General features: G+C 51.5%; 1 protein-coding gene and 1 pseudogene across 1 annotated transcript; both read right to left on the reverse strand.

Annotated features, from left to right (window-relative positions):
* On the reverse strand, nucleotides 1-26,417 carry FAM174B (family with sequence similarity 174 member B). Its single transcript, XM_004774145.3, has 3 exons — nucleotides 25,896-26,417; nucleotides 8,832-8,963; nucleotides 1-538 (listed from the first exon to the last, which is right to left on the reverse strand). Exons 1-3 carry the CDS (start codon nucleotides 26,240-26,242, stop codon nucleotides 535-537), a joined length of 483 nt encoding a protein of 160 aa, XP_004774202.3. The 5' UTR covers nucleotides 26,243-26,417; the 3' UTR covers nucleotides 1-534.
* LOC123388136 lies at nucleotides 22,417-22,536 on the reverse strand (annotated as a pseudogene).
* Nucleotides 26,418-27,514: the final 1,097 nt, after the last annotated feature.

A 27,514-nucleotide genomic window follows, 5' to 3' on the forward strand; every position in this document is an offset into this window, starting at 1 on the left:
TTGTACTTCTGCTAGGGCTGCCTAGCTCTCAACATTTCAACTCTGAATTTTCGCACAGCCATCACCAAAAGCAGGCCAGAATCTGACCAAGCCCAAAAGACCACCAAAAGGGCAGACATCTAGAATGTTGTAGATCCAGGAGAGCAGAATGTCAGAGATTATAAGCTGAATATCCTTCAGGCTTTTGTGTTTTTGGGTTCCTGTTAACTTCTGATCTTTACTCTTTACTTTTGTCAACAGTTACCTTAAAATTATTTTTTTAAAGTCAAAATGTTTCTACGCCTGCCCCTTAGCAAGGCAAAAGCCCTCTTGAGGAGGAAAGGGTGACATTTTAAAGGGGCGTCCAGAGGGTGGTAGAGGCAACTCTCCTGTGGTGACATTCTGAACTGACGCTGGACACACACAGCGGTGCCAGAGTTTCATCAACAATGTTTGTTTCGGTCTCAACACCTCAGAAGAGACAGTTCCCAGATCCTTCACACCCCAGGCCGCAGCTGACTGTTCCACAGGATGCCAACATGCTGCAAACAGATTTTACCTGAAAGAAAAGGAAGAACCAGTCAGTGCCCTCAGCAGAACCCTGCATCGAATCTGATCCTAACAGCCTCCATCCTGCAGGCCACATTCGCCAACCACAGGACCTTTGAACATACTGTCTGGAAAGTAACTCCTCCTTTCCTTTCAGGTCCCAGGATCTCAGGATCTCAGGATCTCAGGTCCCCAGGCAGACTCCTTAGTACACAGCTTCAAAATTTTAGCCTACTTGTATCCCTGCTTCCCACACCAGGGCAACCACTAAAAATGTGAAAATCATTCTTGGCCATACAAAAGCAGGCCGACAGCCAGATTTGACCCATGGACCAGAGTCTGCAGATCCCTGGTTTATGTCATTATCTGATTCACATCTGGCTCTTGCTTAGTCTGGGAGCTCCTTGAAGGCAAAACCCTTGTCTGTGCTCACTCATCTTTAAATCCCCAGCACCAAGCACATGCTACCGGGCTACGTAGGGGGTACAAGGAACATTTGTGCAGTGAGTGCAAGAAATTTTGAAAACTAAATCCATTCAAGACCTCATCCAAAGAGACTCAGGAAAGGAGAGAAAATCTGCGAGGTCAGAGCCACCACTGCCCTCTCTTCATCTTTGATCACGGGCATCACAAAATCACACATGCAAAAACAGTGGGGATTTAACAGAGTCATAAAATAATGAACTTCTTTTCAACATGTTACATGATCCCCAAATACAAATATTATCATTATTGGGCAACTACTTTCTAAAAGACACGAACATTCTATTTTTAGGAAATATACACCAAAGTATTTGCTGGAAAGGGACATGATATATGTAGCTTACCCTCAAAGAGTTCAGAAAACAAAAACAAAAACAAAAAAAACAATCCGTAGGCACAAACACAGGGCCATCAGGCAAATGAGACAAAATGTTAAACCAGGAAAATCTGGGGGAAGAGTATACTATTTTTGTTTTTGCCACTTTTTTTAAAGTTTGAAATGACATCCAAATACAAATTCCTTTCAAGGAAAAAACCCAAATAGATAGGGGCGTCCTCCTACTGGCCGCTAGGGTGTCCTCCTCAAAAGACTAGAGGATGAGAAAGACAACCACCCCAGCTGTGTGTCCTATGTGGGGTAGCTTTCCCATGTGTCCCTTCCCCCGGGCTGGGGAGTGGGGGGGCTCATCCCTGCCGACTGACATCCACGGAGCCCGGGCACTCCCCCCACTCTACAGATGCAGACTGCTAGACCTCAAGTGTTCAGACCTGGCCTGCCCTCCCCAACCCCCCACTGGTCCGGCTGCATCCACCGCAGGCTCCATGTTGAGGACGGCGACTAGGGGACCTGGGGACAGAAAGCTTTCAAAGCTCTCAAAGATCAAACCAAGAATGGGCATGTTGACGTTGCTGATCTGGTGGCAACACCACTTGGCGATGCTACAGGAACATGTCCCAGGGTCCTCCGCCGGGACCCCAATGGCGCCCATCCCCCTGGGCAGCTGTGCTTCTACAGAATAAACACAAAGGGTGGCGTGGAACAGGGCGGACTCAGCGGACCCCCATGAATCCCCATGCTCTGCACAATTCCTTGGTTCCTCCAGAGAAGAGCTAAACCTGCAGGGCAGCTGCCAGAAAAGGGAAAACAGAGCTTCCGCACAATCTGGGCTCGTGCAGTCGCCCCCAGGGGCCACCAGCTCCTTCCGCCTCTCTAGAGGAGGGGAGCCCCATGGCAAGTCTGAGCAGTGGGGCTGGCTTCAGACCCTGTGGTGACACTACGACTCAGGAAGTTTCAGGGGACCACGGACATGGACCCTAGGTCTCCTTGTTTCCTCTTGCTGCCTCCCCAAGCTCATGCAGCTTTGGGGTTCTCCTCAGAAGGGCTCTGGGGGGTGGGCAGAGCCTCACAGCCACAGCCCACTTGGTTCTCCCTCTAATCACTCAAACTCGCACAAGCCATCAACTCCCCCTACAATGCCCTCCCCCTCCCCGCCCCTTTACTGGCTTTGGGGCGCTTCCTTTCAAACCAGTCCTGGGCTTCACCTCCTTTGGGAAGAGCTTCCTGCCCAGGAGAGGCACCCCTCCTGGCTGTCCACAGCACCCCACTTTCCTCCCCTGCGGTTCTCAGGCTGCCGGGTAAGTGTCCGTGCTCCTGGCTGTCTCTCCGGGAGGCGGGTCAGGCTCAGCCTTCCGCCCTCAGTGAGAGCTGGCCACAGAGCGGAGCATGGGCAGCGATTTCTGAAAGGACTCTTGAGCCTCGTTCTCCCAACCCCACCCCACCCCCCAAGAATAGCCAAACTGCTAAGGACACTCCTGTTATCATGAAGATAAACCTAAAACTGTTTCCATGTTGAGCCTTCCCCGTCTCCCCCGCTGGAAGTTCCCTGAGAGGAGACGACACATTTAGGTGCCACGCTCTGTGCTTATTCCTTTCAAATCTCCAAATGTCCTGTCCAGCGACACTGAGTCATAACCATCGCAGAGAAGAAGAGGGTCGTGTCCCACCCTGTCGCAGCCCCATGCTTTGTCTGTCAGCACAAAGCCAGAGAAGCACCTGTCTCTGCGCCTGTCCAGCGCCCTGGCAGCTGACCTCTCCGTGCAGTGGTGAAGGACGCCTGGGGAAAAGGGCGCGGGCCCCAGGAATAAAGAACACAGAAGCCGAGGGAGGGAGGGAGGAAGCGAGGCCCCGTCTGGGAGTGCGCGTGAGACCGACAGCCGTGAGGATCGCCACCTGTCGGCACTCCTGTGGCCTTCATCCCAGGACGCGGAACACAAAGGACGCACGGGATGACATGGCTAGCTTTTACAAAAGCGTTGCTATGATTATGTGTGCTGGGTTTTGTTTTTTGGGTTTTCTTTCCTTTTTGCCTGATTCTTCTGTAGCTCTATAAACTCTGTGTGTGTGTGTGTAGGTGGGAAACTGAGTAAGTCGCATTCACTCAGTGGTAAATTTTCATTCCCACACAAATTCCCGTCTGTGTAGGTTCTCCCCTCACGGACATGAAACTCAAGAGAGTTTTAAGGTGCACGATACCTTGCCAAGAATGGACCCTGCATGGCCCATACTTCTCAGCAAAATAAAAAGGTCTCACGACATGCCTTTTTCACATGCCATTTCACACACACAAGCTCAGCACCCTGTAAGGAGGAGGGTGAGCAGAGCTTCATCTCCAGGGCTCCGGGGAGGAACCTGCTGCTGTTTCAGGGGCACATGGGCTACTCGAGCATCTCCAGTGAGAGGGGCCCTGCAGGTCAAGAATTCCTTCCGGGCCTCAGAAGCTCATAATACCCATCCCCTCCACAGCCGTCCATGGGTTGGTGCTCCTAACAGCTTCATTCCTCACTCTAGAACCTTCGTTCCAGAAGACAAGGAAGCAAGGGACAGGCAGAAGGGCCGTCTGAGCCCAGCCTCTCAGAAGTCGCTGTGCCCAGTGCACTCAGCAGCCGCCACAGGGTGTCCCTGGGGACTCTGAGCCCCGGAGCCACATCTAGGACAAGCGTGTCAATCTGTTTCCTCACCTCCTGCTGCAAACAGCCACCCAACGCCCTTGTTCCAAAGACGAGAGGCCAGGCATCTCTCATGAGAGTCCCACAGGAAGCTCTACCCTGGAGAGGGTGGGAGGCAGGCATTTCTAGAATGCGTGACACAGGCCACACCCTGTCTGAACCTGAGAGTCAGAGGGACAGGGCCCGGACGCACGGTGGGGAGGAGCACCGTGGCTCCCGGGCTCCCAGCAGCCTACCTTCAGGATGCAGGTGTGACGGCCCCCGGTACTGCCCACGGACGGACACGGGCCTCATGTTGGGGGAAACGCCTAGAGGGGATCACGGAAGTCTCCCGTAATAAAGTGGGTGTGCAAAGAGACCCAAGCACCAGCCACAGCCACACACTGCGCCAGCCGAGCTCAAAGCACAAACACCCGGGACTCAAAAAGCTTTGTGAAATACGGAATTGTTCCGAGACCCCGGGGTTCCCTGTAATCTGCGAAGCCATCATTGCTTTTCTCTAATTAGCCTTTTTAAGGACAGAGCTAGAAATTCATTTCTATAGACTCTGTAGCCCTTCCCCCTCCTCAGCCCCCAGCACACCGGGCCCTAAAGCGCGGAGGTCTTCTCTCACAAATTAGAGCACCTCCGCTGCATCAGAGCCCTAAAAAGGGGACTCTGCACAGACGCCTCGCCCTGCCCACCTTCCCCCCATCTCCTGCCTGGCTGATGCGTCCAGGCTCTAAGTCACAACGTGTTATCAAAGAAATGCCCCCGCGACAATAGGAACCGAGCGAGTTACCGCCTCGCCTCGCTGCCCTGGCGCCCAAAACACAGCTTTCCTCTCTGCGTTCACTCAAAACGCAACCCAAGGTCCCAATTCAGCCGCATCGTTCCCCAGAGGGAACCCCGATATTTAGCTGAGCGACGTCTAAAGAGGAAAGACAAGTGCCCAGGAGCGGATTGTCAGGTGCGGACAAGGAAGTTCCCCAAAACACTAAACCGAACATAAAACGGGTCTTAAGACTCTCGTTCTTTCAAACTTGTTGACCTACAAAGTTCGTACTGCGTCGTTCAGGTGGAAAACTATTCCAAAACAGCATGTGTTACACAGTCCTACTTCTATTGAGGAAAAAAAAGCAAGAAAGAAAAGAATATTCACAGATTTGTACTCATACACACTCTAGTGGTTGCCGTTAAGCAGTGAGATTACAGGCAATTTTATTTTTCCTTTCTCTTAGCTGTACTGTCCACAGCATATATTACACTTGTACTCAAGAGAGCTGTTGTTCCGTCTTCCTAAATAGTCCATCGCCTTTGGGCCTGAGGACTGGAGCAATCTTGTATCTCGTGATCCGACTCCAAATTCATTCACATCCTGATAGCCTTTCAACCCACAACGGAAAAGTCCACCAGGAGCTCCTTGAAGTTGGACAGGGAGGCCGGGGGTGCCCGGCGGTAAGGAAAGCCTGTGGCGGGCAGCCAAAAGGCTGATACCAGAAAAGTACGCTGAAAATAAGAGCTAAATACTCGATTTTCTAAAATATTCCATGGAAGACACTGGAAACACACCCAAAGGAAGCTTAAGGAAGGGAGGCAGAGCCCCCAGGCCCTGCTGCCTTCTCTGCACGGGGAGCAGCTCTCCTGCCTTCCCTCAGCCCTGAAAAGGGACACGTCGCCAAGTTCGTCTCCCACCGCCCTTCCTGGTTCGTGAACAGTTCTCAGCTGTTGAGCCCATCGCTGTTTGCACTGTTGCTAAAACCTCTGGAGACATCAGCGTGCCTGAGGGGCTTAAGGTAATGCCTGTATGAAAAACTACCATGTGGGGTCCCTGGGTGGCTCAGCCAGTTAAGCATCTGTCTTCCGCTCGGGTCGTGATCCTGGGGTCCTGAGATGGAGCCCCGTGTTGGGCTCCCTGCTCGGTGGGGCATCTGCTTCTCCCTCTGCCTCTGCCCCTGCTCATGCTCCCTCTCTCAAATGGATAAATAAAATCTTTACAATAAATAAACAAATAAATAAAAATAAAAACTACCGTGCATTGAGGGGCTCTGTGCTACCGCTGTGCGAGACGGAGGAGGAGCGCCCACTCACCTGGGGAACTCTGACAGGTGGTTCAACGTAATCATTTGCTTCTAGAAACAAAATCACTAGGTTGAAGAGATCATCGCCTCCCTGCCTTCACCACGGCATTATGGCTCGACCGTGGCCAAGACGTGGCAACCACCAAAGTGTCCGTCGGCAGATGAACAGAGCAAGAAAATGTGGTAATCACACACAATGGAATATTATTGGGCATAAAACAGAAGGAAATCCTGACGTTTTCAACAATAGGGATGGACCCTGAGGCCATTACACTAAGTGAAATAAGCCGGACAGTGAGAGACTAAGTACCACATGACCTTACTCATGTGTGGAATCTCAAAAATAAAACAAAACAAAACTCACAGAAAAAGGTCAGATTGGTAGCCACCCAAGGCAGAGAGCTGGGGGTGGGAGACTTGGGTGAGGACGGCCCAAAGGTACAAACTTCCAGTTAAGAAATAAATTTGTACTGGAGACCGAATGATGGTGAGACAGCTTCCGCCGCCTTAAACAGTGTAGCTGAAAATGTCTACCAGAGTACCAGCGTCCATACAGCACAAACTGTCTGCCCAGGAAAGGCACCTGCTCCAGTGTCTGAAGAACTAAGACAAGCTGTGGAATTTTCTTAATCTGACGGTGGTTTCAATATGTACCTTCTTTCCAACAACACCAGACACTATGGTAACCCAGCAGTTTTCGGACCACAATACCACGTGTATCCGCGTACCCCGAAAGGGCCCCTTCTCCACCTCACGCCAAAGTACAAGTCTAAAGATAGGACATCTGGACAGGCTGACTGTAGTATTTCTCTGGTACAGTCTTTTCCTGTCTCGTGAGGTCTGTGGGTTCAGTCACTAAATACGGATGGGATTTTATTTAGTGTCTCAGAATCAAAACAGTACATTGGCCCACGTAAGATTCTCGAGGGCTCCCCATGGTATAACCCTCCCCAGCCTGTAGGACGCAGCAGACACTTTTCATGGTGACTCAAAATGAGGACATAGTTTTCTTCACATTGTTTTATTTCTGTGCATTTGATGTGAGACATAAAATGGCTAAGCAATAAAACCAGCACAATCACTTTCTCGTGTGTGTGTTATGCCGTCATATGGATGAATATTACCGATTGTTCTGATTCTACTCCAAGGGGGCTACCTACCTAACATGCAAATTATAGCTAATGGTTTGCTCAGCTATCTACAATAAGCAATCTATGTTTTAACACTTACCTGTTCTTAATAAGATTGAGGTGTGATTCATTAACAAACTCTAATAGTAATAGGTGTATAAACATAATCACGCAGCCATTTTTTCAGACATGATGCTAAAACAGTATTTTTAGGTTAAAAATATACACATATAAATTTACACTTGCAGACGCAAGTGTAAAGTGTATACATATTCGGGGATATATCTAATATATCTGGGAATATAACAAAAATTTACAGAACATCTATGGAGGAAATTTTTGAAAGTACTGAAAGACATGTTTTTAAATAGCTAAATAAATGGAAAGTCGACCCACATTCATAGATTGGAAGGGTTCTCATAAAGGGGTTGATTCCCCTTAAGCTGATACACGGAGTCAAAACCCCACACTTGGTTTTGTTGATTCTGACAACTGATTTATACAGACAGGCCAAGAATGGCCAGGGCTGTGCTGATAAAGAACTAGTCAGGAGAGGCGGGGGAGACTTGCCTTCTCAAGGCTGGAGAAGCTTACGTGTCACCTTGACCGAGTCACAGCGTGCCCAGATATTTGGTCAAACGCTGCCCTGGGTGTGTCTGGGAAGGCGTTTCTGGGGGAGGGTGACAATTTTAGCAGGAGGCCGAGTGAAGCAGATTGCCCTCTCTGATGGGGGTGGGGTAGGAGGGAATTCACTCTCCTCACTGACTTTTCAAGCTGGGACGCTGGTCTTCTCCTACACCTGGACTGGGACGTACACCATTGACTCTCCTGGTTCTTAGACCATCAGACTTAGACCTTGAAAATAAATCTTTCTGTTGATTCTGTTACTCTGGAGAACTCTGGCAGGGAGGGCTCGGGGTAGGGTCCAGCCCAGACCTGTGGTTCCCTTTTGCTGGTAATAACTGGAACTTTGGGCAAACAGCTTCCTCTTCTCTGGGGCTTTGAGTCCTCATCTCTAAACTACGCTCCCCACAGCCTTACAGTGATCCGAAGGACCCTGCAAAAGGATCCAAAAACCAGACTAAAGCCCTGAAGTCACAAAGGCCTTCTGAGTTTCCAACGGGGCCGCCTTCAGGTCACACCCCAGCCTCTCGAGCTCATCGGCAAATTCCACCCAAGGAGTGATCCCCACCCCACCCCATGCTCTCAGTCAGGAGTGTTGGTGAGGCTGAAAGAGAAATGTCCTTTTGTGTGCACCCTGTGCGGCGTCTGCGGCTGCTCAGACCCGGCCCCCCCGCCCCCCGCCCCGGCAGTGCGGGACAATCCCGCTGTCTGACGTTCAGCCCTTCACGCAGACCACACTTCTCCTGCGCCCGCATCGGGGGAATGTGGGAGTAACCGCTGCTCCAGAGTCCTCTCTGTGCTGGCTTTCTGGGGGCCGTGCATTCTCGGAAGGGATCCAAGCAGTTCCCTCCGTAAGCAGAACGTCCCGAAGTCAAGACACGCCACCAAAGAACAAGGACACGTGGACGCCACACCTGGCCTCACGTTGTTTTCCAAGGTGAACCGCTCTGCCACCCCGACCCCCGAGAGCCCCGGAGGGAGCTGTGTCCCCACCCCATACCTGTATTTGATGTCGAATACTGTGGAATCCTCGTCCTCGTCATCCTCCTCGTTCAGCGGGGCCATCTCCACGCGCTCAGCGGGAGTAGTGATGATGTCATACTTGCGGGTCTTCTTCAACCTCTTTCCTGACCTGGAAGAAGACAGGCATGTTGCTGAGAACACTAGGACCCCCACAGGTAAGTCACGGCTGCCACCTCCCGCCCGGCTCCCAGAAGCCCTGGCGAACATCCCAGCCCCGTCCCTTTCAGCCATGGGGCCTCTACGGACTCCTGACAACGCTAGCCCTCCAGGTCCTCAGCCACAAAAGGGGGAGAATCGTGCCTGCCCTGAGCACTGCAAAGCCCCGTCATCGAGATAAATAAGACCCCAGTGCAGTATTTTTTTTAAAGGGTAAAACTAATGCAAAGAACATTTGCGATAAGCAGAAGATCGAAACGCTCACGGAAGACAGGATCCAGCGCAGCATCTGCACGGGCGTGACACACCTGTCCCCTCGCCCCCTTGCTCCCTCACCCCCAACCTGCCCCCACTGTATCTGCGCATCACTGCTCCCAGCACAGGTGGCATCGAGAGCAGCACCCATGGGCCACCAACTTGGATTGGGGTGGGGCTTGGGCACCCTCAACCTGTGTGATCACAGGCAAGCCAGCGATCCCAAAGCCTCCACGTCCTCCTAAATACAACAGTCTAAGGACCGTATTTGTCCCTCCCAGGCAAGAGAGGATTAAATGAGACAGTGTGTATAAGGAACCTACACACAGGAGGCTCTCAGCAGAAATTACTGTTAGTGATAATAATAAAGAGAAGTGCCACAGCCTCTCTCAGACGACAAGGACTTGTAAAAACAAGTAGATACTGTTTCCACCATGAGGATTTATGAGGACAGTGAGTTATAACGCTAAGCATCTACCCCCGGGATGGTAAAGGGTCACTGTGGGCCACAGGGAAAGTGCTAAGACAAGGCCTTCAGTCTCCAGCATTAGTCACACTGCACGAAGGATACAATATTCATCTGGGCCTGGCTGAAAGTTTATGACGCCGCTGGGAATAATACCATTATCGTGACTACCTACGCTCTTTGCATTTATTTCTCCACGATCTTGAACGTTTTCCCAGATGCCTCGTAGTCTATGCTGTCCCTCCTCCTTTTTGAGTAGAGCTGATACTGTGAGAAACCAAGCCCCTCAACGCCCCCCGCAAAAAAATCATCAATGGGGCCCTGAAGGATCTTATGCTCCTGCAGACGGTAAGCTGCTCCCAGGTGGGGACCACGTCCAAGACACACACAGGATCTCTCAGTCCCCAGCGCACAGAAACTCTTCAGTCAGTTTGTACAATGATGAAAGGAGCGGCTCACTTTCAGGTTTCTCGTAATTTCTCTGCTACAGCAAATTGTTGTTGTCTTACCTAGTGTGCTCTACCAAAAGCATTTTGTATTTTCTCATTTACACGAGAAAATACATATATTTATCTGCATGTGTATCTGTATCTTCGGCACAAAGCACCTTCAGTAATCCATAACACCTGCTCCTCGGGGTTCTCTGGTAGAAAAGGACCGTCCCGTGACCTGAGGGCTTGAGGAAGCCCCATGTGGACGCCCAAAAAGACACCCCGAAATGGTTTCAGGCTAAGGAGTCGCTGGGCTGCTGGTAACTGTTTCTCAGGTATCGCAAAGCCTAGAAAATGCAAAATCTGATTTGAAAACCTTGTCGTGCCCTTGGAACTTAAAACCCAGGTTAGTCATTCATTGGCCCTGGAGTACAGCCCTGGAAGAAAGTTCTGGAGGCTCTGAATTTAGCTCTCCTTCATGGGAGTGGATCATTATTACCCATAAAATCACCTTCCTTCTTCCTCATTGTTTAGAGTATTGTCATGAGAAAATTAACCTGTTTAATTTAAAATAAGTCCCCTAAACAGTTACCCAAGGGAGAAGCTGGGAGACCCCGCCAGCCTCTAGAATGTCGTGCCTACTTGCTTTGATGCTAACCATTCCAACCACATGATCTCAGAAAAGAATTTTATACCCCAAGATTACATCAGAGGTATGACGGTCAATTGTATGTATGTAATAATATGTCAACTTGACTGGGCCACGGGGTGTCTAGACATTTTATCAACGTTATTTTTGGGTCTGTCTATGAGGGTAATTCTGGATGAGACTAACATTCAAATTGGCGGACTAAGTAAAGCAGACTGCCCTCCTCGGTGTGGTGGGCCTCGTCCAATCAGCTGAAGTCCTGCCCAGAAAATAAAGACGGATCCTCCCACAAGTAAGAGACTTCCTCCTGCCCGACTGCCTTTGAGCTGGGACATTGTTCTTTGTTTCTTCCCTACCTTCAGACTTAAACCGAAACATTAGCTGTTCTTGGGTCTCAGGCCTGCCAGCCTTGGGATGGGAACTTATGCCATCGTAAGCTCTTGGGCCTCTACTTTGCACATTCACCCGGCAGATCCTGGAACCTGTCAGCCTTCATCATCTCGTGAGCCAATTACTCAAAAAATATGCTTTAATCTATCGATTGTATTAAAGGGAAATGATTAATTTAATTAATGTAGTAATAACATAATTCATGGGTTATATATTGACATACATTCTGTGTGTGTGTGTGTGTGTGTGTGTGTCCATCTATCTTTCTATCTTCTTGGTCCTGTTTCACTAGAGAACCCTGACTAGTGGGAAAGGCCATTAGCAAGGTCTCCTACATGCTTTAAATGCCAGTTTTGACCTAATGAGCTGAAGAAATTACATTTCAAATGACCGACTCTCTGAGACAGAAAAACTTCCAAACAGGAGCCATGTCCCTGTCCACTGTCGGACGTGTTAACAGGGAAACGGGGACCTGAGAGAAGGTAAAGAGACTCAGACTCCTCGGCAGGGCCTCCCCGGACGAGCGCCCTCCCAGGCGGGCAGGAGGGTGGGCGATCACTGCCTGACATGGGACAAGGCGCCGTCCTCAGCAGAGAAGAAGACGACCCCTCCTTCTGCAGCCGCTTACAGCTCGGCAGTGGGGGAACCTCTGAACAGCCCACGAGCCTTTCCTGCAGACGCGAACGGTCCTGGGGCTGGGGAACAGGGCCGCCCTGCCCCAGAGAACAGAAAATGGACATCTCTCTAGTCTAAATCACTTCGCCCAGCCCTGCTCTCTCCTCTCTGCGTGTGGACACTCTAACCTGTCTTTTTAAATTAATACTAGTTCGTAATAGTTGAGTGCCAACGAAGCTGGTGCCAACGAAGCTATTTACACAGAGGACACGCAGCTTCTCCATAGTTGAGAAGGTGAATCTACGGTTCTAGGAGCCCAGGTGTAGAGTCAGACCCGAGTTCATAACCCAGACATATGAGGGCTGCAAGTGGGGTGAAGTGGGGCAGGGGACTGGGCAGGAGAGCAGGCTCCCCGAAACTGTGGGGCACAGAGCTTCCGTCTAAAGAAGGAGATTCAGGAATGAAAGAAGCCTGGCCCCCAGCATGGCCCCTGACATGGTTTCTCCTTCCCGGAACAAGGTCCCTTTAAAGCAGGTGGCCTCAACGAAGGGACGGCAAATGGGGGTTTTAAGTAAAAGTTTGCATTGTGTTTCACCGGAACAGGCAAGACCAGAGAAGTTCTGAAAGACAAAGGATCCTTCCACGGGAGCCAAAACACACATTTCTAACAGGACAGAGGAGACGTTCAAGATTCTTGTACTCTGAAATGTAATCCTAAAGCCAGAGGATTTGTTTCCTCAAAGGCCCTTTCAGCAGCTGGTCAGAAGCGGGTTTCCCAATGAGCTCCGCCCGCCCGTGCAAACACAAGGGACAGGAGCAGAGCTATGGAGCTAAGCAGGCCAGCTTTGTGGGGGGGGGGGGGTGAGCGGGGGGGAGGGGCGGGAGCCTTCCGCCCTACGCCTCCCCCACCAAGAGGAACACAACCAAACAAACCCTTAAGGGTCGGGGGGTGCAGCGCTCAGATCCACAAACTGAGGTGGCGTCCAGACGTCCAGACATGGGGTTTGGACCTCAGCTCTGCAATTCCTTCATTACGTGCCTCTAGGCATATCCATTTCTACCACTTGCCTGGTGCAGTTGGGGTGCCAGTGACGGATCCCCAGGGTGCTTCCCTGCCCCAACCATCCCATGGGGCCACAGCTTTCCCATTTCCCCAATGAGCCTTCCTAGGATACCCAAGTCAGGTGTCCCCCTTTCTTCTCCTGCGGTCTCCGTTCATGGGCACTGCCCCCACCATGGGGCACCATCTACATGTGACTCTCAAAGCCGTGTGGCCCTCTTACATCATCGCTCCACTGGGGTGACGGTGATGGCAGCCACCACGATGGGAACGCTCAGTGCCAGGCATCACACCCATGGTCTTACTGGAGCCTCCAGCCAGCAAGGCGTCACGGAGTCAAAGAAACGAAAGCCAGAAGCACTGAGTGACCTGACCCACAAATCTAGGTCCAGCACATTCCAGAACCTCCAACAAGAGAGCAGGAAACTCGGCTGGGACACCCGGTGTCCCCACACCCGCAGAGTGGGCACTCTCAGGCAGCTAGAAGTCCAACTGCGACGGCTCCTGGTGGCCAGCTGTCTCCTGCCACCACCAAAAGCAACCAACGGAAGACTGTGTCAATGAAAAGAAGGCACGCCCTGCTTCTGACAAGAAAGCTTCAACCTCCATACGGATGTCAAGGCTCCCAAATGAATCTACCAGTTTAATTAAATCCAATAAAATACTGGCAGATTTTGTGGGGGGAAGCTAGACAAGCTGATCCCAAAGCTCAGAGAAGGAAAAATTTTTTAAAGGGTAAAAAGAAGAGCCAGGAAAATTCTGGAAAAGAGGAGTAGGAAGGGAAATGGATCCCAACTGAGTGTTTACCCAAGCCTGGGGGTCGGGAGGGAAATGGGGTTCTGCTGATGGGCTTCGAGTTTCTTTCTGAGGTGATGAAAACCTTCTAAAATTGACTGGGGAGGGGGTCCCTGAGTGGCTCAGTCAGTCAAGCAGCTACCTTCAGCTCAGGTCAGGATCCCGGGGTCCTGGGATCGAGTTCCGGGTTGGGTTCCTTGCTCAGTGAGGAACCTGCTTCTCCCTTTGCATGCTGCTCCCCCTGCTTGTGTGCTCTCTCCCTCTGTCAAATAAGTAAAAATCTTTTTTTAAAAAAATTTCTAAATAATAAAATAAAATAAAATGGAATGAAATGAAATGATTGTGCACAACTCCACAAACACTTTAAATGGGTGAATTGTATGACATGGGAATTCTATCTTACAAAGTTGATATTAAAAAGAGGGAAAGCTGGGTGCCTGGATGACTCGGTGGGTTAGGGCCTCTGCCTTCGGCTCACGTCATGTCCGAGGGTCCTGGGATCGAGCCCCACATCGGGCTCTGCTTAGCGGGGAGCCTGCTTCCTCCTCCTCTCTCTGCCTGCCTCTCCACCTGCTTGTGATCTCTGTCAGATAGGTAAATAAAATCTTTAAAAAAATAAAATAAAATAAAAATAGGGAAAGCTATGTATATATTTAAATGTGTATGTGCATATGTTACGTTCATTTCTGCACTGTTAAAATCTCTGCACAGAGTCACAGGAAGCCAACAGCACCCAGAAAAGGAGGCGCGGTGGCCAGGGGGACAAGAAGCAATATTAATCTCAGCATACCCTTTGGTTCCTCAGGAATTCCGAACCATGTGAATATACAACCTATTTTTAAAACGAACAAACAAGGAAGTAAGATTCAAAGTCAGTAATTAAGATAACATTTTTAAATGCAGCAGGCGCGTGTCAGGCCGGCTCTTTCCTGGAGCTGGCCCAGGGGCCCCTCTGCCCGGCCCGGAGCCAGCCCTGTCACCCCCGCAGGCATCCGGTGTCTTTGGGAAGCAGCCGGACTTTGTCCCCAGCTGAGCTGATTTCATTTTTAATCCCTTTAAAGTAGTTCCTTAGGGGGCGCCTGGGTGGCTCATCGGTGAAGCATCTGCCTTCGGCTCAGGTCATGATCCTGGGGTCCTGGAATCGAGCCGTGCATCCGGCTCCCTGCTCTGTGGGGAGTCTGCGTCTCCCACTCCCTCTGCTTATGCGCTCCTGCTCTCTGTCTCTGTCAAATAGTCTTTAAAAAATAAATAAAAATTAAAAATATGTGTCTATTTGTAAAAAAGTAAAATAATAAAAAAATAAAGTAGTTCCATAGCTCAAGGACCCGCATGCTGCCAAAACCACACTACTTGGCTTTTTTGGGGTTTTTGTTGTTGTTGTTGTTGTTTTCATTTTAATTATTTATCATCACCTTTGACATTTAGAAAAATTCATAAAGCAAATGACCAAATCAAGCAGCTGCCAGCAGGTGGCTGAGACACCTGGCAGCCTCAATGCCTGGTGGGGCTTCTGCTCTGGGGTCAGAGGCCCTTCCCACTCTGACCTTGAACCTGCTGCACCTGCGTTCTCAGAGCATAAAACCTAAGTGAGCCTTCCCTAGAAAACTAAGTAAACTCGGAGAAAGAAGGAAGTCAATCCCAAAACCCACCTCCCGGTGTTTCTGCAGGAACGGGAGAGGCAGGGAGGACGGGGTGGACTCTGGAGAGTGGGCAGCGACTTGGGCTTAAGCCTGAGCTCGAGCAGCGAGGCCACCCCTGCCTCCCACCAGGACAGCCTTCCTTCCTGCCCTGCCTCGGGTCCTGCTGCACGCTCACCCAACACCTTCCTTTCACAGCAGTTCAAACAAGCCCCCGAAAGAGGGAAACAACCGTATGAACCTGACCTCGCGCTGCTCCCAACAGGCTCCTGGAGAGCTTTTCCTCCCGTGCAGCATGAGCTTCAAGGTCTCCAGGGACCCCACTCCAACGCAGCTCCCGTCCAGCCCTCCTGAGCACAGTGAGAGCCTTCCAGAAGCACCGGAAGCCCCTCCACATCTCACCCCTGTCCTCGTGCCACACCCTCCCCACCATGGGGGGCTCCTCCATCATCCCAGCACCCAGCTCCCGGTCAAGCACCGTGACTCAAGGCACCAGGTATTAAACTCCAATGCCGCCGAGCCCCCGGCCCAGGCAGTGGAAACCAGCGAAGCAGGTCTGGGATGACAGAAACATAAGAACAAACAGGATGGCAGATGGTGACCAATGCTCTGTCTCCCAGCCAGAGACACGAGGACCGGTGCTCGCCGCCCCGCCCAAGGCAGATGCCGGCCCGTGGGTCTCCAGATAGCCCCATCCGTCCAGAAAAGCAGACCTACATTTTCGATGCGGAGACTTCCGATTTTTAAGTGTTCTCGACCCTCTCCGTTGTTAAAACCACTGAGCACATCCGAGCAACACAAAACAAAACACACATCCAGGGACAACCAGTTTGCAAACCCCTAACCGTCTCCTGGCCATGGCCATGAATGTGATGCTTAGCCTGAGAGACAGCAAATGACCCAACCAAAACTCAGGAGCCCAGACGGACGGAGTGATGGACATGTTCAACCAGTACACTTCCTCACACCTGCTCGCCAGCAGCTCATCTGATGGAGGGTACTGGTCACTACTGGACAACCTGGCTGCGTCCCCCACTTCTTGGGCACTCCCCCCGTGGGGTTAAGAGAGTGCCATCATCTCTGACCAAGCCCAGTGCCCGCATCCAGCACACAACGGGCACACCGTACCCTGGGGGCGCTCACTTCATCTGAACACGCATAACCTCCGGGAGCTCAGTTATAAGCCTTAGGGCTCCGGTGCATGCTGCAGCTTCTGGCCTGCACCTTCTCCCCACACTTGTTTCTCTCCCCCTCTGTCAATCCCTGAGGGTCAGATCTAACTTTCACTCTTCCGAGACAACATAAGCACACCCCGGCTTTAACCTGTCGGAGGAGTGGCGGGCAGTATGGCAATGGCAAATACACCAAGACCCGTTCCTCCAGCTCCAGAGCTGTGTTTGCCAAGGGCTGGGTCCTCCTCATTTTCCTATGATGCACCGGGTGAGGCAAGCGGGGCATAAGGCAAGGGAGGCGGCCTCCAGGGGCTGCTCCGTTGGTTCAAGGGCAGGGGCAAGATGACCAAGATGGACCCAGCAGACCCAACTACAGCTCGGAACCTCTGAGGTCACCGTGCCTTGGGACACATGTCATGAATAGCCTTTTCGGCATCCACCTGTCCCTGCCACATGGTAGAGGAGGCCTGGGAATGTCACTGCTCACTGCCAACATCCCCAACTCAGGGACAGTCACTTCCCACAGAGGCTCCCAACCTCTCCACCCCAATGTCCAGATGTGCGGCTGGAGTTTCTGTGAGCAAGTTTCACTGGACACCACCTTCTTCCTCCCATTCTCCCCTGGCTGACCGCTCCCATCTCTCTGCCGCCCTTCTCCAGGCCCTTCAGTGCCCCCAGCTCTCTCCTCCTCTTCATCCACTCAGGCCTCCAGGCCTCCCTACCAGTCCTTCCAGCACCTTCCACAGGTCTCCACAACCATCCTGAGTCCCCACGATAGCCCCATCATGACTCACCCACTCACTCAGCAAACACGTATTAAGCCCCAAGCAGGGCCGGCGGTCCTAAGCAGCACTGTGATTCCCTCCTCCACTCCTCTGACCCATCACAACCCCCCGTGTCCTCCAGCTAGACCCGTGTCTTCCGAAATCCGCCTGCGACAACGGAAGGAAGGGGAATGCTGGCTCCGAAGTCAGACTCCGGCCTTTCCCTGGCTGCATGTGCCATCTGTAAAGTGGGGACTCCGGCAGCACACCGATCATAGGAATGAGGAAACACACAGAAAACGTTTAGTACAGCTCATGGCGCACAATAAGGGCTTAATTAGTATCAGTGGCTGCTGTTATCATCATCGCAATTTCCAAGCCATCCCTTGCTCCAACCCTCCCCACGGCAAACCCTGCTCGGCCATTTGGTCCTCCCCATTTTCCTTGCCAGACTGTTCTGTCCCCCACCAAAGCCCCCGGGCCATCCTTTTGCAATTTACGCTTTTGTGTGCAAGTGTTCCTTTTGATCCATCATTCCCCAGCTGAGTCTTTCTTCTCTACCCAGTAGAGTCATCCAAGGGCACTATCCCATCTCCCAGACTGAACAGGCTCTGGTGTGTTCCCCACAGCACAGTTTCCCCTAGGCTCACAGTGGGTCTCAGAATATACACTGGGAAGAAAGCTTGATCCTGTCAACCATGTTTTCTCATGGGTCCTTGACCTCTGCTGGGGAGACCCAGCCGGAACAGACCAAAACCCAGACCACTGCCACTTGGAGGCCCAGAAAGGACCGAGCTGAGCATCAGAACACCTGTGCTTGGGGCGCCTGGGTGGCTCAGTCATGATTCCAGGGTCCTGGGATTGAGCCTCACGTGGGTCTCCCTGATGGCAGGGGGCCTGCTTCTCCCTCTCCCACTCTTCCTGCTTATGCTTCCTCTCTCGCTGTCTCTCTGTCAAATAATAAATAAATAAAAATCTTTTTTTTTTTAAAGACAACTGTGCTTAAGTTCTGCTTTTCCTACAAACTCACTGGATGACCTCAATAAACCCTCCCCTATCCTGGGCCTCAGTTTCTTCATCTGTACAATGGGGTGGAGGGAGGGAGGTCCGGGGAGCTCTCCGTGCCATGGCCTCTCCTCTGCTCCAAACTTGCCAGAGAGCATGGATTTCCTCCCCTCCTGCACCCTCTGGGAAAATAAATACCAAATCTGGGTTCCTGGCAGATCACCCTTAGATTAAGCACACAATTTTTTTAAGTGAAACCATGACAACATGTGTCTAAATTCACAGTCCCAGAAATTCCCTCTGCAAAGAGAACCAAAGCATCAGCCATCAGACTAAAATACCAGCACAACCCCTGAAGCCTTCTCTGCTTAAGTCTGGGAGCATGCTGTGTAGACACTAACACTGGGGACCCCCACCCCTTGTGTGCCAAGAAGGATCTGCGTTTGTAAAGCCCCCAAAACCGAGGCATTCGCAGGCATGAGAGTTTACAGGTAAAGCCATCTAAGGCAGAGGGCTCAGGGTTCAATTAAAGAAGCATTTTTCTCCCTTCCTAATATGATAGAAGAAATCAGTGGCAGGTGTGCTGGGTCCTCCCAGGCACGTTAATAAGTGCAGCCATGAGGCACCTCCTCCACTCGGTGTCCTGCGTGTCCAGGGAGGCTCACATAGGTTAAAAAGTCACCAATTACCTTTGAGAGCAGCCCAGAAGCAGATGCACCTGCCTGATTATTTTGGCCATATGGCTATATGCTCATTTACAGGCAGAAGCAAGGCCAAAGCATTGGGTATAAATTACATCTGTTTTCAGAACCATATTTTGAAATACAGTAAGATGCTTAGCTGTTTAAAGGGGAACCAGGGGCTCAGTTGACTCCATGTCATCCTAAACACCCCCACAGGTGGCGTATATGGCAATTAGTGCTGGACACTGAAGGCCCAGAAAGGCTCAGTAAACTGCTCACTTAGGACGACCAACAGCCTTGCAGCCCAGGCTCCCAGGAGGCACCAGCACTCCTGACGTCTCGGGCTCACTGTTCTGTGCTAAGGGGCTGTCCCTGTACTGTAGGGCGGGCCACAGCATCCTTGGGCTCTAAATTCTGGATGCCAACACCATCCCTCTCCGCAAGTCATGACAATCAAAAATATCTCTGGGGGTGTCTGGGTGGCATCTGCCTTCCGCTCAGGTCATGATCCCAGGGTCCTGGGATCGAACCCCACATGGGGCTCCCTGCTCAGCGGGGAGCCTGCTTCTCCCTCTCCCTCTGCCCTTCCCCATCCCCACTTGTTCTCGCTCTCCCTCTCTAATAAGAATAAAATCTTTTTTTAAAAAATTATATATCCAGACACTTGCCAAATGACCCCAAGGGAGCAAAACTCCTCCCTGGAGGAGAACAACTTGAGGGAACTTATGTTTCCCATGTGCTGTGACTGTTTTTTTAACTTTATGGAAAACAGAATGAAACATAAACTCTACCCTCGTTTAAAAAAAAAAAAAATCTGCGTTTTTACTGTCTTAGATTTATTTAACACTCTTTCTTCAATGTCATATATAAAATTAAAGGCTGGGGGGGGTTGACCGCATCAAAGTAGCCAAAAGGTACAAACTTGCCCTTGTAAGACAAAGACATATGGGGAGTGTGTCATAAACATGAGGACCACAGCGAACACTGCTGGACGGTGTACCCAGGAGCTGTTTAAACCAGTAGATCCCAAAAGTTCTCATCATAAAGGAAAAAAAATTTTTTTCCCTTTTTCTGTTGGGTATGTCTGTGAGGTGACAAGTTCGCTAAACTTATGGTGCTCATCATTTCACAACAAAGGTAAGTTGAACCATGAAGCTGTCTGCCCTCCACATGCACTGTGCTCTATGCCTGCTTTAACTCAATGAAACCGAAAAAGAAAAAAAAAGAAAAAAAAAAAACAAAACAAAACAGAAAATCCACTAAAAAATTAAAAATTAGGATAAATATGTTTCACTTCCATACCTTTTCCCCCAATTCAAAACCTTGGTCAGACCATGAAAAAATGACCTGACACTAACAAGCTCCCCAGTCTCTCTCAAACTCATAAAAAGGGACTTCCCGGGCGCCTGGGTGGCTCAGTGGGTTGAGCCGCTGCCTTCGGCTCGGATCGTGATCTCGGGGTCCTTGGATCGAGTCCCTCATGGGGCTCTCTGCTCAGCAGGGGGCCTGCTTCCTCCTCTCTCTCTCTCTCTCTGCCTGCCTCTCTGCCTACTTGTGGTCTCTCTCTGTCAAATAAATAAATAAAATCTTTAGGAAAAAATAAATAAATAAAATAAAATAAAAAGGGACTTCCCTTGCTAACCTCGCTCTGCCTAAGGCTCTGGTTTATTACAATAATATTCTCCTACTAACGAGCAATAACTAAAAGCCACATCAGAACGGTAAGTCTCCCCAAATCCCGAAAGTATCAAGCTTCTATGTTTTCTCTTAAGTAACATTTGTTCTTATTATAAATGTAAACACACAGACGATGGGAAATTTGGGGAATCCAGGATAAGCAGGAAAGTATGTGTTCCTCTGCCAAGAGCTGGCTTAGGAAGGTGACTGAGCTGCTGGGGTCCCAACGTCCTCAAGTCACCGGGGTGTGCACCTCTGCCATGGATGCAAGTGTGACGGCTGCGCAGTGTCAGACCACCTAGAGCTCATCTTTCTCCCCATGCCTCAGGAAGCACCAACCCTCCTTCCACATAAGAGGACTGTACAAGCTTTTGAAATAAGAAGTGGCTGAGAAAGCAGCCAGCAGAGACCTGAGAAATGTGGCCTCCGCAGTGGAGAATCCAAGGCGGAAGGAGTGTCATGGTGGAGGGGATGGGTTCCCTGTCTGGTCTCCACCCTGTTCAGAGGACCCTGGAGAGTGAGGTCACTCTCCCAGATCCCGAAGAGCAAGGTGAAACCTCAGAGTCTCTGATGCCACACAACCCACCAGATAGTTCTGAACATCAAAAAATTGGAGGAGTCGCAGTTTTCTGCTTCCTAGACACAGCATCCTTGTCGATTCCCTTCCAGCTTTCAGAAACATACATAAACAGCCCCACTGTTATCTGTGCGGGAACGCGCCCAGAATTGCATGCGCGCCCGCGCACATGCACACGCACAAACACGTGCACGCGCGCACAAGCGCATGCGTGTGCCTGGACGGTGCTGGCGCACAATCCGCCTTTCCCTCCTTCCAAATTTGTCTCCGGTCCCAAAACAGTGTTCCTTAATGATTCAGATACATGAAAAAGGTATCATTGATTCTGCAGATGGAGGGATCTACTTGATTAGTAAGTATTGGGTGGGGGGGATGCTCCATCTCAGCAGAAACTGGGAAAATGCCAAAAAAAAAAAAAAAAAAAAAATGAGTGACCAAGTTACACCAATCTGCCCGAAACAGTGAGAAAGTCAGGTGGTACTAAGGCACTACAAGCGGGAGGATGAACTGGTACAAACTCAAGAAAATCAAGTAGGAGTCGCTCTGGGATCCAAAATTCCCATTTGCAGATGTATGCCCCAGACTCTCAGGCAGGTCCTTAGGAAGACAGAGCCAAAGACACAGCCAGGGGCTGACTGTACAGACAGGGAGAGCAGTCATGTCCACTGTCAAGAAATTCAGATCATGTAAAAACATCATCTGAAAAATAACCACCCTCACCCACAAACATGCACACAGCACACAGGCATGGCTTTCTTTGCATATTCATTATTCGTGTAATTTGTTATTTAAATGAAATCATACCATGCATGCTGCTGTGTAACCCATTCCACTCAATAATATACAGTATTAGATCAATATCGTCATTGATCTAATTTTTTTTTTTTAAGCCGACTCCACGCTGAGCATGGAGCCCAGTGCAGGGCTTGAATTCCCAACCCTGAGATCAAGACCTGAGCTGGGATCAAGAGGCAGACATCCAACGGACTGAGCCACCCAGGCGCCCCCAGCGTCATCATTTTAACAGTTAAACAGTATTCCATACTTCCCATAAATTATTAACCAAGACCCAATTGTTAGATACTTAGGTTATTTAAATATTTTCACTACCAAACAGAACTGCTCTGAACTTTGCTGCCCACGCACCTTTGCTTCCTCTTCTAATTAATAAAACTGGAAGAAGGAAGATATATCCCAGTGAAAAATGTGTGTACCTTGGGGATGGAATTGCTTCATTAAAGGTACGCATATTTTTCACAACTGCATGTATTCATTGTTTTTAGTTTTCAATTAGCAATGATCACCCTTGGATAACCCTCATTGGCTACGATGCTGCCACTGCACAAAGTTTCCATGTTTTTAGTGTTTTGTGTGTGTGTGTGTTTTTAGTTTTAACAGTTTCCTTGGATCCATACTTTTTCTGTTGTCTGGCAAGGTGGCTCTAGGGAAAATAGACAATTGGGCTAGGGTTGCTGCTTTATAAGCAGTAACCTAAGTTCTTTCTCCCTGGTCTTTGTTGCTAAGGGTCACCACGGAGGGTCACCATCCAAATGAATTCCTACTTCGCAGGCTTCCGGCAACAGCCGTGTATCGAGTCACAGAGGGCTTTTTGAGGAATATCAGTAGCATAAAATACTTAGGCATTCCATACTCCTTTGTTAAAAAATATCTTCATTAGATGCCAGCATGGGCTTGGAGGCTAACCGGTGCTAGACAGACACACATGACCAAGGTCCAGCTCTGCTCTTGGGAGCCCCCTGGGCTGAAAAGCAGAGGGACACGTTCAGTGACTGTCTCCTGTCTCGAGCCCATGCAGGAACTTGAAAGTCCCAGTGTGCTCTGGGAGCCCTGGAGGGCCCCGGCTGGGGAGGCTTCTCAGAGGGAGCAGAGGAGAGCAGAGAGCAAGGAGGCAGCCGTGGGGTCATGATGGCAGAGGAGACCCCAGGCAGAGGGTCAGACTGGGGCAGAGCATGCAGGTCCCAGGCCCCCAGGACCTGGAGAACCCCCGGAACTCCAGCAAGGAGGGAGCAATAGGCAGAAGCTGACACACGGGTTCAAGAGGGGGGCTGGGCCCCTTTAGGAAGAGCCAGCATCATCCGCACACTGATGAGCTTGTGCATGGGGACACAGGTGGGCAGAGGAAGGACAAGACCAGAGACAGAGGATGGACAGGCGCAGGGACGAGACTGGCAGCAGGAACAACAGTGGACATGAAGGACATTGCTAAGACTTAGTAGGGAGTCAGCCGAACAGAAGCTCCGGCAGGTGAGGGGGCCTTCCATGGGGGAGGGACGTGGGCACAGGGTGGAATGGCCAGGACTCAGTGACTACACAGAAGCAGGACACCCAGCCAGAGCAGCAGGTGGTTGGGAGGCCTGATGGGCTGAGCCTGCTGAGGACTGTGGAGGGGGGAAAGGCCACGGTACAGACCACCAGCAAGATGGGCCACCCGCCCGCCTCAGCCACAGATTTACAGCATGTTCGAGAATCTGGTGGGTAACTCACTCTGCTCCCTGGAATGTAACTTTCTCCTCTGCAAAGGAGCCCATGGGGACTGCGTACCATCAAGCCTTTCCCAGCTGTCAAATGCTTTAAGTTCCCGTCTGCCTCAGAGACCAGGGTGGCCACGGCCCACCTGCAAACTCACCCCAGCGAGAACACCGGCCCTGGAAGAAGCAGCAGATCACACACATGACCAGCTTCTATGAAACCAGAACCTTCTTCCGACACTGCGCAAACCCTCCAACGAGGCCTGAGTATCCGCTCTCCTCCCGCCCCAACACGCAGCTCACATCTGGCCCCATGCTGCTTGCTTTTCTTCCCCACCCCTGGGTAATAAGGAGCAGACCAGCAAAATAGTTCAAATGCCTTCTTAAAAAGTACACTGCCTTGTAGGCTTGGAGGCCTATTTTGAGCAAAATGTTTCAAACCTCCATGCTCAGAGCTGCTCTAGGCATCAAGGCTCACTCCACCTGAACATCGGGAAGTCAGTAAAGGATGAAGGTGCCTCCACTGAATGCCAGGCCGGCGGGGGACATTGAGACCCTAGGAGGGACTGAACATCCCTGCTGCCAGGCCTGTGCACTGAGTATAGAAGCTTGGCACTAAACCCAGCCACCCAACATGGCGTGAGAAGGGTTGTACAGAAGATGGGCAAGGCTAGGGCTGTGGTGGGCCAGAAAAGGAAGTGAGGGCCTCACTCGGATGTCCAGAAAACCACACAGAGGAGGAAGCCTGGGAGCTGGGCCTTGGGGCCGTCACAGCAGGTGTGCAGCAGAAACTGGCCCAGGGCTGGGAAAGCACAGACCAACACCATGAAGCATAAGGAAACAAGCAAGTGACAGAAAGGAGGCTCAGAATGGCTGGCTGATGGCCACCAAATGGGCTGGGGCCAGTTTGTAAGAGCCTTGAATGCCACACCCAGGTAAGAGCTACACAGGGAACCACTGAACTTTGGAAGCAGAGGAGTGAGGGCAGTGGAAAGGATGGGGGGGGGGCAGGAAGTCAATGCCCCAGTACATCAAGGGCATCAGCATGGTGAAGAACAATGTGGGCTGTGCCAGGGCAGAGGATGGGGGAGGTAGATGTGAAAACATGCCCCCCTCTACTCCATTTTCTCAGGATCTCTGGCATTTAATCCTACAGAGCCACAAGGAAACACCTTGACTCAGAGTCACACGGCAACAGCAAACCTCAACAGATAACTCCCGACCCTGCCTTTCCAGGTCCAGTTTCCGCTCCTGTGCTGAAAATGCTCCCCCAGGGAGAGCCAGACCCTGGCCCCAAACCTCCAACAGCTGATCAAACAGTAAAGCACACTGTGTACACTTGGAACGGGCCGGTGGGCAGTGAATAACGGACACACACACCCAGATTTCCCAGCGGCCTGCCTGAGCAATAGGACACATTTATTTGGTTCATTTCCTGCAAAAACGGGATTTTCCAGGCATTTGAGGGAAATGACCTCCTTGCATTCCAGGTAGCTTTTTTCATCTCTACTCCAGGGACCCACAACCCCCTTCCTCATTTCCCAGACACTTTCTCCCTGAACTTGAGCAGCCGATAAAAGCCTCTTCAGGAGGCTCTGTCAGCAGGAGCATAAGAGAGACATTTACATGCCCCAACAGAAAGTCCCTGAGACCACCAAGGTCGCCATGCACCCTAGAGTCCAGCTCCAATCCCCGGTGCAAAGCACACCTCCAGCACATGTCCTGGGCACATCCCTGAGCCCTAGACACTGCTTTTTGGGGTAGCACAATGAAGGAAAAGGGAAAAGGCAGGTGAGGCATTACGGAGCCGGGGAAGCAAAGGAGGGAAGGATAACGGGTAAGGTTAAAGGCAGACGGGACCTGGGTTCAAATTCTACCGCCACCACTGAGTCTACTTGAACAAACCACGCTGCCTCTCTGGAGACTTTTCCCCCATCTGTGAAATGGGTCCAAAAATTAATTCCGTGTAAAAAACAAATGCGAAATTATCAGAATCCTTAGCGCTCCTTTTAGCGTTAAACATTCGCCAAGAGTTCAAAGGCAGCCAGTGTCCATGACAGCCGCCGCTGAAGGAGGCGAGCATTTCTGAACCGTGTCCGGGGAGAACCCGGACAGAGCGCGCTCCTGCAGGGCAGGGCCCGCAGCATCTGTGCGCACAGGTGTGGCGGGCGCGCGGCGACAGCAGGCTGGCGGGGCAAGGACGGGGGCGGCCGGACCCACCTGAAGACGCGCAGCAGCAGGCAGGCGATGAGCAGCGCGGTGAAGGCGCACGCCACTATCACGGCCGCCTTCAGGGTGGGCAGGTCGCGGAGCAGGCTGGAGATGCGGGTCACCAGGGCGTCGCCGCTGCTGTTGGAGCCGCCGCCGCCGCCGCCCGCCGGCGCCCCGGACCCCGTCCGGGTGGCGTTCCCGGGCCCGGGGCCGGGCGACGGCCGCGGTCGGCGCTCGGGCTCGGGCGGCGGCGCCGGGGCGGACTCGGCGGTGCGGGCGCGGGCGGCGGGCGCGGCCAGGAGCGCGAGCAGCAGCAGCAGCGGCAGGAGCGGCGCGGGCGGCGGCGCGGCGCGCATCGTGCGGTCGGGCGGCCGGGGCCCCGCGGGGCGCGCGCGGCTGAGCCCGGGTCCCGCACCGGCGCCGAGGCCTGCACCCGGGGCTTCCGCGGCGGAGGCGGCTGCGCGGTGCTCGGCAGGAAGCTGCGGCGCCCGGAAGAGCCGCAGCCGCCGCCGCTGCCACCAACACGTTGCACGGAGTCATTCGACGGGCCGCGGCCCCACGTGGGCGGGGCAGGCCACCGGGCCCGGGTGCGGGCAGTACCCCGCTCCCCGGCTGCCCCAACCCCCCTCCCCCCACCGGGGCCTGGAATCCCTGCGTGGAAGCAGTCACGGTCAGGCTCACTATTGTGCAAGCTCTGTGCTTTGGGGTTGACGTTTTCTTTATTTCGTTTAATCCTAAAACCCCTTTAGGAGACAGGTACGTCTTCATTCTCTCTGAAACATTCTTTTTAGGACCCAGAGAGCCAGCCCACAGCAACCCAGATTATGACAGACTAAGAACCAAAGTCTATAGGACCTGGAGGTCATCCCCCACTTTACAGATAAGGAAACAAGCCTCCAGAGTAAAGAGTCTGCCTCGTGCCTATGCATTGCATTCTATTTTAGCATCTCCCCAATTCCCCTCTTTCTCTCAAAGGAGCTCTTTATCTCATGAGGTCAATTTTCAGACATTTTGCACCTCTGCTTATGAACTGGATTGGGAAGTGCGTTTCTGCATTCATATCTTTGCCATAGAACGAGTCAATGGAGGGATTAATAAACTCCCTCCCAGGCTGAACTTGCAGACTCCAGAAGTAATTGACTTGCTGCCTCTGGTTTGTAAGCTAAATGATGCTTAAGTGGAGAAACACAATTGTGGAGAGTTCCAGTGGGAGGCGCAAAGGTGGAAACTGATGGGAGAGCACAGAGGGCTTTCCTGGAGCATTAGGAACTACCCTGAGGACCCTCCTCCTTTCACTTTGAAGAATATCCTGGCAGGAAACTCTCCAGTGGTGGTTGAACAGGTTGAACACATGACAAGAACTCACTGACCTTAAACAGCTCTCTCCTGATTGTGCTAGAGAAAGAGACAGATAAAGATACTAACCGTGTAACCGTTCGCTGTTGCTGCCTAACAAATTACCTCAAAACCGCACACATATATTATGTCCCAGTTTGTGTGGGTCAGGAATCGGACATAGCTTAGCTGAGTCTGCTGTTTTAGGATCTCTCACACGTGTATACTCAGGTGTTAGCAGGTGCTGGGGGCTTGTCTGAAGGTTCAACTGGGGAAGGACCTGCTTCCAAGTT

Source organism: Mustela putorius, unplaced genomic scaffold (genome assembly GCF_011764305.1).
Source record: "Mustela putorius furo isolate JIRA1106 unplaced genomic scaffold, ASM1176430v1.1 tig00003875_pilon_pilon_pilon, whole genome shotgun sequence".
NCBI classification, from domain to species: domain Eukaryota; kingdom Metazoa; phylum Chordata; class Mammalia; order Carnivora; family Mustelidae; genus Mustela; species Mustela putorius.